This window comes from Sminthopsis crassicaudata, chromosome 5 (genome assembly GCF_048593235.1).
Source record: "Sminthopsis crassicaudata isolate SCR6 chromosome 5, ASM4859323v1, whole genome shotgun sequence".
Classification (NCBI taxonomy): Eukaryota; Metazoa; Chordata; class Mammalia; order Dasyuromorphia; family Dasyuridae; genus Sminthopsis; species Sminthopsis crassicaudata.
In genome coordinates, this window is record NC_133621.1 from 91,237,605 (window position 1) to 91,250,114 (window position 12,510).

Genomic DNA, 12,510 nt, shown 5'->3' on the forward strand with positions numbered 1-12,510 from the left:
CTGATTCCAAATATGTTCTGCCACTGGAGGTCACTCTGGGACTGTTCTGTTTTATTTCAGACACAGAGAAACTAGAGCACAGATTAGGATAAGAACCCAGGCTCCTAGGAAAATACTAGAATTCCCTAGATTCAAATTGTTCTCACCGAGAACATGGTGTTTTCATACTGAAGCAGATTGGCCTCCACCAAATAGACCGATTCCCTACTACAATGATCAAAATTCATTCCTTCTTTCCCCAAGTTCTTCAGGACCTTATTCTTTGGTAATATGACTGTGTGCTATTCTAATTAATTCCTCCTAAGAAAGGTTTGGATGTACTGGGAAGCAGTGGGAGATCTCAGGAGAGCCTTAGGTCAATGAACCAAATAGGCAAGTTGCTTACAAATGTGGAAACAAGTAAGCAACTATTACTGAACTTGTAACTGATTGTATTATTTTCCAAAACTTTGGTGTACTTTTTGTGCCCAAGAGCTCAAAATGTTTAGACACACAGAGAACCCGATGTACAAGACAGTACACAAAACAAAGACACCCAGGAAAAAGCACTCAAGTAACCTGAGTCCAATCAGTTTACCAAGCCGAGATCCATTTCTTGTTCTCTCATATATCAATACCTCTGTAATCGAAGTATAAAGGCAAGTCTAATATTAGAGAGGTTCAAGTTCATCCTTTCATATTCTGTCCATATGGAGTTCAAAGGGAGAATTGGTAGGGTACTGTTTTTGTTCTTGATAGTGTGAGAAATTTCACAACACAACTTTTATGGAAATGTTTTGCATAATTTCACATGTGGTTTCCACTGGGTTTGGGGCTGAGGTTAAGGGAGAGAATCTGGAACTCAAAAGTTTTTAAAACAATTGTTAAAAAAAAAAAAAAAAAAAAAAAAAAGTTTAAAATGTAACTGGGGGAAAGTAGTAAACATTTTATTTATTTATTTATTTTAAAGGTAAGGAGGATAAAATGCCCACTATCTACCTCGGAAGGATGTAGAAAAAAGTATTTGATAAACCTTAAATGCTACAGGACAGAGCTATCAACACTACTTCTAGAAGGAAACATTTCCATTTTAAGAGGAGATCTTAACTCAAAGGACTCACTTCATTAATTTATCCAACACATTTATTATGTTGTCTTTGCTGAGGGGGGAATACAGAATTAACAGACAGTCTCTGCCCTTCAGGACTTCACAATCTAATGGGGAATTGGTGGGGAAGCAAAACTAGCACTAACCCGAGTCCTAGACTAGACTCTGCCACAAACTAGCTGTGTGACCCTGGATATAGCTTCCCACTTCTCTGAACCTCAGCACCCTCATCTGCAAAATGAGGGGGTTGGACTAGTTAATTCAACTGAACAAACATTTTGTAAGCACCTCCTATGTGAACTATTCTAAGTTTTAGGAAGAGAGACAAAACACAGACCCTGCTCGTAAGGAGCATACAATCTAACGGGAACAGACAGGTACAGAAATAACAATGATGCAACAGGAAAGTGAGATTAAATGTAAAGTCCATAAAAAAAAAATGGAAGAAAGACCACATTCACCTAGAGGATGGAGGGTGAAGGAAGGTTGGGGAGATGAAACCTGACTTAGGTGTTCAAGGAAGGGATTTTATAATAGAGGTGAAGGGGTGGGAAGGGAAACATATTTCCAAATTCCAAAAATGGAAGACAGCATGAGGAACAGAGATGGGTGGGGACAAGATGAAAATGGGGAAGAGCAAAACCCAGCTTACCTCAAGTAAAGAATGTTATAAGAAATATGCTAGAAAAGAAGGATGGAAACAGATTATGGAATATCTCAAATGCTAGGATCAAGAGTTTCTACTTTCCTTATTAATAAGAAACCACTGATGATTTTTGAGAAATGACATGATCAAAGCAGTGCATTAAAAGATTTGTTTAAGCAGCAAGGAGGGGATAATTTGGAAGCATAAAGATGAAATAGATTATTACAATAGCTTAGACAATGAAAAGAGACCCTAAACTATAACTGGTGAGATCATACAGGTAGAATTATCAGTACTAGATTTAGGGAGAGAAGTTTCAGAAAAATGGCAAGTAGTATGCATAAGTAATTGAAAGAATGGTGGTTATAGCAAAAAGAGGATGTGAGAAAAGCAGGTTTTGTAGATTATAGGATGAGCCCAGTTTTGGATAGACTGATTTTACTGTGTTAGTAGAACACATAGATTGGAGATTCACAGTGAGCAGTTGGAACTATGAAGCTAGAGCTCTAGGGAAGAGTCAATTTCCCATGAAGATTGGAATGAGAAAGCAATGAAGAAGAAAAGGACAGGATATTAATAGGGAAGTTATCCAGTTTGACCAGAAAAGATGTGGCAGTTACCTGCATAGACGTGATAGCTGAAGCTATGGGATCAGAAAATATCTCTCCCCCCCCCAAAAAAAAGAAGAGGGTTAAGTGTTTTGAGGGACACATGATTAAGGGGTAAGATGAAGAAACAAAAAGAGAAATGGATTAAGGATCTATCAGAAGTAAAATAATAAAATGCAAACAGAATGGAAGCCAAAATAGAGGATATCAAGTATGATGGCCCAGGGGAACCATATTATCAAATACTAGTTATCTAAATATTCCAGTTCTAATATTATCTAAGCTCATGAATCTGAGGCATATACACAAATAACTAAATATAAAGGAGTATTACTTGTAATATTGGGAATTAAATCTCCCATGGAAGGCAGAAGAAACATTTAAAGAGGTCCTATCCACTTATTGGACCTCATTTACATACATGTATGTATGCATGTATGTTCATTTGTGTATATGAATTGACACCAAAGGAGAATTAGCCCAATACTGGCAACCAAGTGTGGGACAATTGATATTATCTAGAAATATCTTCCCTACTAAAGTCACTTTTTGATCACCATCTAGGACACAGGCTGATAAAGAGCAAAATCTGGGTCTAACTAAAGTCTGCAGCCCTTATAACATCTTAATCACACTGATGATGCTGATAGTGTCTAGACAAAACTGAATTTAGGGAACCCACATTTGGATTTTGACTGTCACTATCTGTGTGACCTTAAATAGGCCTATGGGCCTCATTTTCTTATATATAAAATGCCAGGATTGGACTAAATAACATCTAAACTATTCTCTTCTGGCTCTAAATCTGTGATCCTAAAATAGTGGCAAAGTAAGCAATAAAGATGATTCTGCCTTCCCTAGTTTGACCTATAGGAAGACCCACAGCAAAAGAATAGGAAGATAAAGCTCCCTGGAGATCTAGGTTCTTATCCCAATTCTATTTGTTTGCCAGAGTCCTGAATGGCTTCAGTTTGCCCTCCTAGAAAATTATCACAACCCCTAGGGCTGAAGTCGATGCATTTTTTAGAAATTCCCAGGCATAAGAAACTGTTAAAAGCCTAGTGCACTCTGGAACTCCTAAAGCAGGGGACCCCATTCTCCTTCACTCATCACTCTAAGTCCCATTGATGCTTACTTTCTTGTCTGAGTTACCTCTACACACATTTCCCTTGGAAAACAGCCTTCTCAGATGCCAACTTTTGCAATTCAACAAAGGAAGAGAATATGTTGTAGCCCTAACTGGAAATCTGTCTTATTCACTGGGACTTGAGGGAACCAGACTTACTTTGTATGGCTTGATTCCAGAGGACAGAACTAGAACTAATGGGTAGAATATAAGGAAATGCCTTTTCACTTAATGTAAAAAAGAAATTTCCAACAATTAGATATTCAGCAACAGAATGAACTACCTTCAAAGGATTCTCCATTCCCATCACTGGAAGTGTTTAAACAGAGGCTGGTTTGTTAAATATATGAGATGAGATAAATTCCTCTATTAGATGCAAACTGGATGAATTCAAAGATCCATTTCAACAAGTTAAGATCTCTTCCATGCCTATCCCATTCCTCTGTGTCTGTCTGTCTCTGCAGTACAGTAATGAAAGCTAGAAGAGTTAAAAGAAACTAGGGATTTAGACAAAGTCTTGATCTGGGAGGGAAGGCAAAAAAAGATGATGTGTTAAGAATTCAAAGCTGAAACTAGTTATGGGTAGAGAAGTTACATATACATTAAAAAAAAAAAAAAAAAGTGAAGGAAAGGGATAGATTTGAGCTGGGAGGCAGAAGAGGGTAGGTGGGAAAGGAAGCGTGAAGGGGACCAAAGAAATCAAATGCTGCCAAAAACTGACATCACTAGGGCATTTCCTTCCCTGGACATGTCTAAATAAATCCAAATGCTGCCTAACATATTGGAGATCTCTGCTTATGTCCCAGATGTTCTCATTTTCTCCAGCTGCTGATGCATCTTCTTTTCAAATACTTCTTCCCCAAGGGGCAAGAAGAGAAGAACTTCCAGGGAGGTGGAAACAGCCTGGGGTATCTGAAAACTTCTAACAGACGTGCTGGGGCAAGGATACTGAGTCCTTTCTCCTGGGTCCTGACCAGCTTCCAAGAGAAGCCTCCCATTGCTTACCCCATTACCATCACTAACATCCTCCATCATGACACCTTTGTTTACTCCTCAAAGTTTATCTCCTCTTTTGTCTTTGCTCTCCCACTCCTACTAGGTCAGGCCACATGCTTCCTCTGATGAGTCAGGAGCTTTTGCTCATGACTGAAGCTCTCACCACAGGTGGCACAGATGAATGGCCCTTCTCGACCATGGCTCTTGCGGTGTGTGATCAGGTTGGATTTCTGACTGAAGCGCCTCTCACAATCAGGGCAAGCATAAGGTCGCTCACCTGTATGGATGCGCCGGTGGGACACAAGATTAGATTTCTGGCTGAAGGCCTTGCCACAGTCAGGACAGGCATAGGGCCTCTCACCTGTGTGGATGCGGCGATGGGCTGCCAAGTAGGGCTTGTGCCTAAAAGACTTGCCACAGTCGGGGCAAATGAAGGGCCGCTCTGGGGCATGATCACGACGGTGGGCTGCCAGGTGACTTCCTTGTGAGAAACGGCGCCCACATTCCAGGCAGGCAAAGGGCCGCTCACCTGAGTGGATACGGATGTGGGCCACCAAATGGGTTTTCTTACTAAAGTTCTTTCCACATTCACTGCATATGAAAGGACGTTCTCCAGGATGAAGTTGCTGTTGACCACGCAAAGACTTTCGGTTCCGAAACGTGCGTCCACACTCATCATAGTTATAAGGGACAGCAGGATCCACTTCCTGGTCCTGCTGGGGATCCAAGACCTGGTCCTGCTGGGAGTCCATTTGGCCTTGCTGAACATCTGTGGACTGATCCTGTTGGGATTCTATGGGCTGTTCCTGCTGAAGGTTCATGGCCTGAATTTGCTGATGATCTACAACCTGGTCCTGTTGAGGGTCTGTGATTTGATCTTGTTGAGTCTCCAAGAGTTGAGATGGAAGCTGGAAACTCCCTTGACTACTGGTGGCCTCCACAGAACCCTGAGGGCGCCGGTGAATCTTGCCATGAGACAAAAGGTTGGGTTTGTGCCGGAAGCGGCGCCCACATTCAGTGCATGGGTAAGGCTTCTCACCAGTATGAATTCGCCGGTGGGAAGTTAAGTAGGGCTTATTAGTGAAACGTTTTCCACACTCAGGGCACTGGTGGGGACGTTCACCAGTATGTACACGGCGGTGAGCAATCAGATTAGGCTTGTGACGGAAACATTTGCCACACCAGGCACACTGGAAAGGTCGGTCAGCAGCATCACCGCCTGGCTGAGCAGCAGTAAGTGCTGGGCGGCCCCGGGGCCGCGGTGCAAGGGCTTTTTCTGATGCTTGTGCTTCAGCCACGTGTATCTGCTTGTGGGCAACTAGCTCAGCCCACTGTGCAAAACTCTGACCACAGCCACTGCAGATGAAACGGCGAGGTGGTGGAGCAGGTGGGTGGTTCTGTCGCAAGTGTGCGCGCAGCTGGGAGGCTCGGCTGAAACGTTTCTCACACTTGGGGCAGGCGACTGCCCGGGCAGATGAGGCATGAACCTGGCCATGAAGTGCGAGGGCTGCCCAGCTCCTGAAACTCTGCCCACAGACTTGGCAGAGGAAACCTGTAGCAGGTGGTATGGCTGTGGCAGCAGAGTGAGCCAGCCGGTGTAAAGCCAAGAAAGGAGCATGGTGAAATCGACGGCCACACTCAGGGCAAGGTAAGGGTGGACGGCCATGATGCCGACGAGTATGATGTCGCAAGGCTGCCCATCCAGGGAAATGTCTCCCACAGCGGGCACAGCGGTAGGCACTACCCTGGAATAGGCTTCCATGACTAGCTGCCACATTACCTTCTAATTTAATCCTACGCGGATCCTGATCTGACCCTTGGAGCGACTCCCGAAAGGATCCAGAGAAAAGCCGAGGCCGAGTTGGACCCATAGCAGAGGGTCTCCTGCAACGACGATCCAGCAGAAGTCTTTGCCCTGCTGGGGAGAAAGAAAGTTATTTTTAAAAGGTACTATGTGATCTAGGGAATTCTTAAATGACCTCTCTGGAACTCCATTTCCTCATCTACAATCACCTTTCTTAAGGAGCTGTTTCACTCTAAATACCATAGCCACCCTCAGAGTTAGAAAAGTTCTGACCTATGACATAATGGTGGTCTGACCCCAAGCAAGGTCTTTAAATCTTTCATGGTCCAGCCAGCATCACAAAGTATCACAAAGACCAAAAGTAGCTGATTTTTATTAGGAGGATAGCTCTCTGCACAAATGTAATCACAGGTCCAGTCCCCCCAAAATATAATTTTTCTTTTTGTCTTAATCATTTCATACCTTCTCTCTTTTCACAAAGTCAGTCCTGAACATTCCAAGTTCCAGTGCTTTCCCCCAGATTTTAAACTCAGACAACAGTGACTATCTACTCTGATCTAAGTAGCACAAAGGAAAAGCCAACACCAACCCTACTGCTTTATAAAGAAATAATCTCCTAACTCAATTAAGCACCCTTGAAAGTAGTCCTTTAAAGAAACCTGGGCCAGGAATAAGTCAGCATTCAGGGAAGTTCAGGCCTATCTTTCCCACTCTTTCCCTAATCCAAAAGAGGAACAGAACACCAACCCTCCAGGGCCACAGCAAGGTAGCAGAGCAAGAAGGTGCTCAAGACTCAGAGGACCAAGGGGACTGAGCAAAGGGACACTTACCTGTAGTGTTCCGGAGCACCCTGCCCCCACCAGAAGGGAGCTGCCCCCCACTGCCACATGGCTCCTCCCCAAAAGATCCTATAAGAAGAAAGAGCCATATTGAATAAGGGGAAAAAGTGGCAGGGACCTCGATTCTTAACAAGGCTTTCTTTATTAGGGTTCTTCCAGCTTCCTGCCTTGTCATCCTCTCTGTGTCCCTCCCTCCTCTGCTGCTTTTCTAATTTTCCTTTTCTATCTAGAGAAGCAGAGAATTGGCCCTTTCCCATAGATGGAGCAGTTGGGTACAAGATTAAATCCATCCCCACTGTAGCCATCATTTAAAATGTGACTCCCCCCCCCCATATATGTAACCCTCACCAAGCACAGGAGGGATCAGGAAGAAGCCCCAGACCCTACCCCTAGAATGCAGGAACAGTCGGTTCTCCTTCCAGCCTCGTTTCCGAATGAACCTACTTCTCCCTGGAGAAAGGTATCTCCGATCCTTTCCAGAATGTAGGGACGCCTGTAACAACAAAGACTTCCTCTACACCACTGCTACCACACTGAGGCGGTCAGTCCTCCCAGAAAGATTTGGAAGAAGTGTTTTTTGTGAAGCAGCTGCGAGTTTCATTCACAAGTGGGAGACGGGGAGGCACCTGAGGGACTCCATTTCTTGTGAATCCGGTTTGACATCACAGCCAAAAGCACCAAAGGCAATCTGAAGTGGAGCTAAGAGAGGAACATAAGAAGACATAGCGGACAGTGTTTTCCCTGGGCGAAGCACACCTGGAGAATTCCGTCCGCTCTGAGCACTCCCTTTGAGGAGGGAAGCTGATGAGTTTTAGCAAGTGCAATCAGGAACCCGATTGGGATGGGTCCGAGCTGCAGGACGGGCCCCTTACAAGAACTACCTGAGGACTAAGGAGAGTTAGCCTGGAAACTTAGGGAGAGGCCGGAAATACCAACGGCCTTATGGACACAGAATTATTTACAAACAATATACCCCTTCACACGTGTACGTGCACCTGCTTATACACAAGCACACAAGTTAATCTCTGAATTATGGGCCGTTTTCTTTTCTCTCCCCACATGCATCTGAAGTCCGCCCCCGGAAGCGTGCCAGCTTTTGGCTTCTGCAATCAAAACAAGTCCGTCCTCCTTCCCCGCAGTACTAGCCCGCACGTCCCTTAGACTTGCTCTGCTCGCCCCCAAAGGTCAGCAGTCACACTGGGCTGAAAACTGCACCGGGCAAGTTTCAGAAAGATGTAAAAAAGAAAACACCTCCCGCGCCCGACTCTGTGCCTGACGGAGGCCTCCCAGTGCTGTGTGCGAAGGGGACTCTGCGTCAGGCTGAGGGGGTTTCCAGCCCCGGATAATGTGGGCTCCGCCGAGGCTGAGGGCCGCCCCACGCCAAGAGTCTCTTATATGTCGTTTTCCCTAGGTGGTCAGAAGGCCAAGCCTGCCACACGCTCACGGAGCACCCCGGGGCGGGGGTGAAGAACAAAGGCCGGGCGGGACGCGGGGCACACCTCTCCCACGCGGGGCGTGCAGGTGTACGTGCGCATCCGCACATCCCGGGCCCCTCCCCCCGCATTTGCGCACAGAGATGTGTGCGCACACACTTAGGTACCCGCGCGTGCTTGGGTCTCACAAGAGTCGCAGGCGTTCTCTGCTCCCCATTCCCGTCAATACCCCAATTTCCAGCGTTCAAGACCCCACTCTCCTTCCTTCCCCCCCGCCCCCCAGCAAGCTCACAGCCGCCCCCTCCCTTCTCTTCCGGCGCATGCGCCTTCCCCGGCCCCGCACCCCAGGCATTGGTAGCCGCCATTCCCCCCCAACCACCAAATTCCACCCCGCTATCCCGCCATCCCGCCCCCGCTCCTTCTAGAGTTCTCCCCCGAAGGGTCGTACCTCCCGGTCTGTGTGCTTGTATGCGCGTCTCCCATCCATGTACGGGGACACTGGGGCCGCTTCCCCGCCCAGCAGCAGGCCCAACCTCACCGCCGCCAGGCCCATCCCCTCCCCACCACCTCCCGGGCTCCCTCGAGCGCTCCTTCCTCCCCCTGTCCGCGCTCCGACCCTCTGTGCCTCCCTCCTTCCCTGGCAGAGCCCGGCACCATGTGACTACCGGAGCTGGCGAGGGTCAGTCCCCGTGCTCGGGCGCAGGGCGGGGAGGGGCGGAGCTGCCAAGGCCTCTGCAGGGGGCGGGTGCGGGGCGGAGGCGGCGGCGGCCTCCCGAGCTCCAGACCGCCGGCCTCGGCCGGCCCGGCCACGCTCGGACTCAGGTGGTGCCTGCGGGTGTCCTGGCGTTCAACGCGAGCTCTTTACTAGGGCCCCGCTCCAGCTTAGCACGTGGGGAAACTGAGGGCCTTCTCCAAGGTCACGCGATTGGTCACAGCGGGGGTTCCAATGCGGGTCCTCCGAAGAAGTACAGGTGCAAGCTGCTGGGGGCGGACTCCAGGGTCCTCTTAAACCGTCTTGTGGCCGGAAAAAAAAAAAAGACCCCGCCCCCGAACTCAGAGCCAGATACCCGGGCGTTTTATCCGGACGAGTCCCTATGGGGCCTTGGTTTCCCCATCATCTGGCGCCACCCTTGCCATGCCCTTCTTACGCGGTAGCCCGTGGTTAATTACTTAGTGGGCGCCTGGCACTGTGGTCAGCCCTTGTTCTCCAGTCGTGACCCCACGGGGCGGTGTGCTGGCAAAGGTTCTAGAATACTTTGGCATTTCCTTCTCCAACTCCTTTTACTAATAAGGAAGTGAATTTGATCGATAGATACAGATCTACAGACTCTTCCAGTATGATCCGGGCTCCTCCTGATTAGAAATCGTTTCTTTTTCTTTCCCGGGTCAGAGTATAGAAAGCACAAGTAATTCATTGAGTGATTTGGTTACTGTCAATGAACAACAAAACTATATGGACAGAGGGACTAAATCCTTCCTCATGGAACAGAAACTAGGAGTTGGGTCTGGCCACGGAATCGGGGGAACGTGAGCAAGTGATTTTTAAAAGTTCCATCAGGTCCTAGAATCTGTTTTTCAACTCCTCCAATCTGTCTTTCTGCCTGTATTCTTGCTCATCCCTGGATCCTAAAGAGGCCCATACCTTCCCTCATCTCCGAGGCAAAGGAGCATAATGCCCAGAGATGAATGAATGATGGATAGCGTCCTGGCTAAGCATACATTAAGAGAGGAGGAGGAGGCAAGATATTGGTGATTGACGGGCATTAGAAGAGAGACTTTGGAGAGACCAGGCCCCTGAGAAATCTGCCCAAGGTTATAAAGCTACATAATTGCAAAACCCAGACATAGGTGGATGTATATGCATTGCAAGGGCCTGCCTTCCTTTCAAAGACCATCTTTGCTTCCTTACTACAGATTCCTTTCCTCCTTCCTAATCTGAAAATCACACCTTTAGATTCAACTATTAAAATCAGTCTTCACAAATCACCCCAAGCCACATGTGGCTCTAGACAACCCCAACTGATTGGGCAGAAGCTCTTACCTTTTTCAGGACAGGACACTGCCAAATATCTAGATTCATCCCAGAGTTTCAGAGCTTTAGGCGGATAGGGATTCCTTCATAAAATTACCGTCATCTTATTTATCTTCTTATCTCTAGGTGATATGACCTCTAAATCCAATACAGAACCAGAAAGGATCCTTTTCTTGATCCTCATCCAAGTCTCAGCCAGTATCTCCTTACCTTTGGGAAGTGATGACCTATAACCTCTACAGAAGTGATGAGCTATATATATATAAAAAGACTTCCCAAGGAGAAGGCAGCACCTGAATAGAAAGGATGTCAAATGATAAGATTAGCAGAAGGTAAAGGAATCCTTCCTTTCTTGGAACAGGGGACAGCACATGCAGGGAACAATACATGAGGACAGGGGAAAGAAAAGGATCATGGCATAAAGCTAAAGTAGGCTACAGTTAGATCATATATAACTTTATACAATATACAATATCAAGGAACTGAACTTTTTGGATTAGAAGTGTGATATGATCAGAGAAGTGCATTAGGACTATTACAAGTCTTGAGAAGTGAATAAACCAGCTGGATTCAATCCCATCTGGTATTTTCTTCGGTTGTGGACAACATCCTCCAGCTACTTGAGTAGAATCCCTTTCTGTATCTCTCATTACTATTTACCAGTGCAGAGTTTCAAGCCCCCCATTTTTTCTATCCTTAAGTATGAATACTTCATCTCTCCATTTCTTTCCTCTTTATCACCTAATATAGAGAATGGATCTTTCAATGAAAAACCTGCTTTGATAATTTGCCTACTAGAAGGAACGTTAGCGGCTATTCAATCCAACTTCCTTATTTCATAGACGAAGAACTTAAGATCCGGGAATGAAGAGATCTGAAAAGACACCTCTAGTCATCCTTTGTGGAGATAGTAGATCCACAGATATCACATACATATTGTACATATTTGTTAAATGAGTCTCTGGGAGAGGAAGGGATACTTGAAATAAAGATGATGCTGTAAAATAGAACTGTCAACCACTCTGTCCTGCCGGAATTATGGCCCTCCCCAGTGCAGCTAGAACACATTAAAATGTGTTTTTTTTGTTTTTTGTTTTCTGAGGCTGGGGTGAAGTGACTTGCCCAGGGTCACACAGCTAGGAAGTGTTAAGTGTCTGAGACCAGATTTGAACTCGGGTCCTCCTGAATTCAAGGCCAGTGCTCTATCCACTGAGCCACCTAGCTGCCCCCAGAACACATTAAAATATAATGGGATGGGGAACTAGATCAAGTGGATAAGCACCTGAGGACCTGAACTTAAATCTGGCCTTAGATGATTTATGCTTACTAGCTTGTGTGACCTTGAGCAAGTTACTTAACCCCAAATGCCTTGCCCCCCTGCCTCCCAAACTTTAAAAATATAATTGAGAAATATTTAACACAACAGAGGATGGTATTATCAATATGTAGTTTTCGAAGTTAATGTGCTTGCTGCCTGTAGGGATTTTTCTATATGGTTTAATGGATCAGATTTCTACTTGAGTTTGACAACACTGGTTTAAGAAATAGAATAAATAAATCAATAATTTGAAAAGAATCAATAATCCAAAAAAAAAGAATCAATGAAAACTTTTTTTTTTTTTTAAAGAAATGGTATTGCCAAACCATGATGGATAGAGAACAAGCTTAGAATCAGGAAGCCTTAGGTTCAAGTTTAGACTCTGACACAAAGGGTGAATGAGTTTGGGCAAACTACTTCACCCCTTTGTGACCCCAGGCCACTCTTAACATCAGAAATTGCAATGTGCCATATTGCAATAATAGAGAGTGCTTTCTCTAAGTCCCCTATGAAAACACAGATTTCATCCTGCAAAATGAATGGAGACAAATAGTTATAATACAAAGAGAGGGAGATAAGTATAAAGAAGAACGATTTCTTTCTACCTTAGCATATGACTTT

General features: G+C 45.7%; 1 protein-coding gene across 5 annotated transcripts; it reads right to left on the bottom strand.

Annotated features, from left to right (window-relative positions):
- Positions 1–1,104: 1,104 nt before the first annotated feature.
- Positions 1,105–9,163, bottom strand: REPIN1 (replication initiator 1). 5 transcript variants are annotated; one of them, XM_074267512.1, is made up of 4 exons: positions 8,988–9,163; positions 7,494–7,599; positions 7,098–7,175; positions 1,105–6,378 (listed from the first exon to the last, which is right to left on the bottom strand). In XM_074267512.1, exons 1-4 carry the CDS (start codon positions 9,090–9,092, stop codon positions 4,568–4,570), a joined length of 2,100 nt encoding a protein of 699 aa, XP_074123613.1. In that variant the 5' UTR covers positions 9,093–9,163; the 3' UTR covers positions 1,105–4,567. The 5 variants fall into 5 exon arrangements, with proteins under 5 accessions (XP_074123613.1, XP_074123612.1, XP_074123616.1 ...); XM_074267511.1 differs by having other exon boundaries at positions 1,105–6,381; XM_074267515.1 differs by having other exon boundaries at positions 1,105–6,381; positions 7,494–7,805; positions 8,988–9,068.
- Between the last annotated feature and the right edge of the window lie 3,347 nt (positions 9,164–12,510).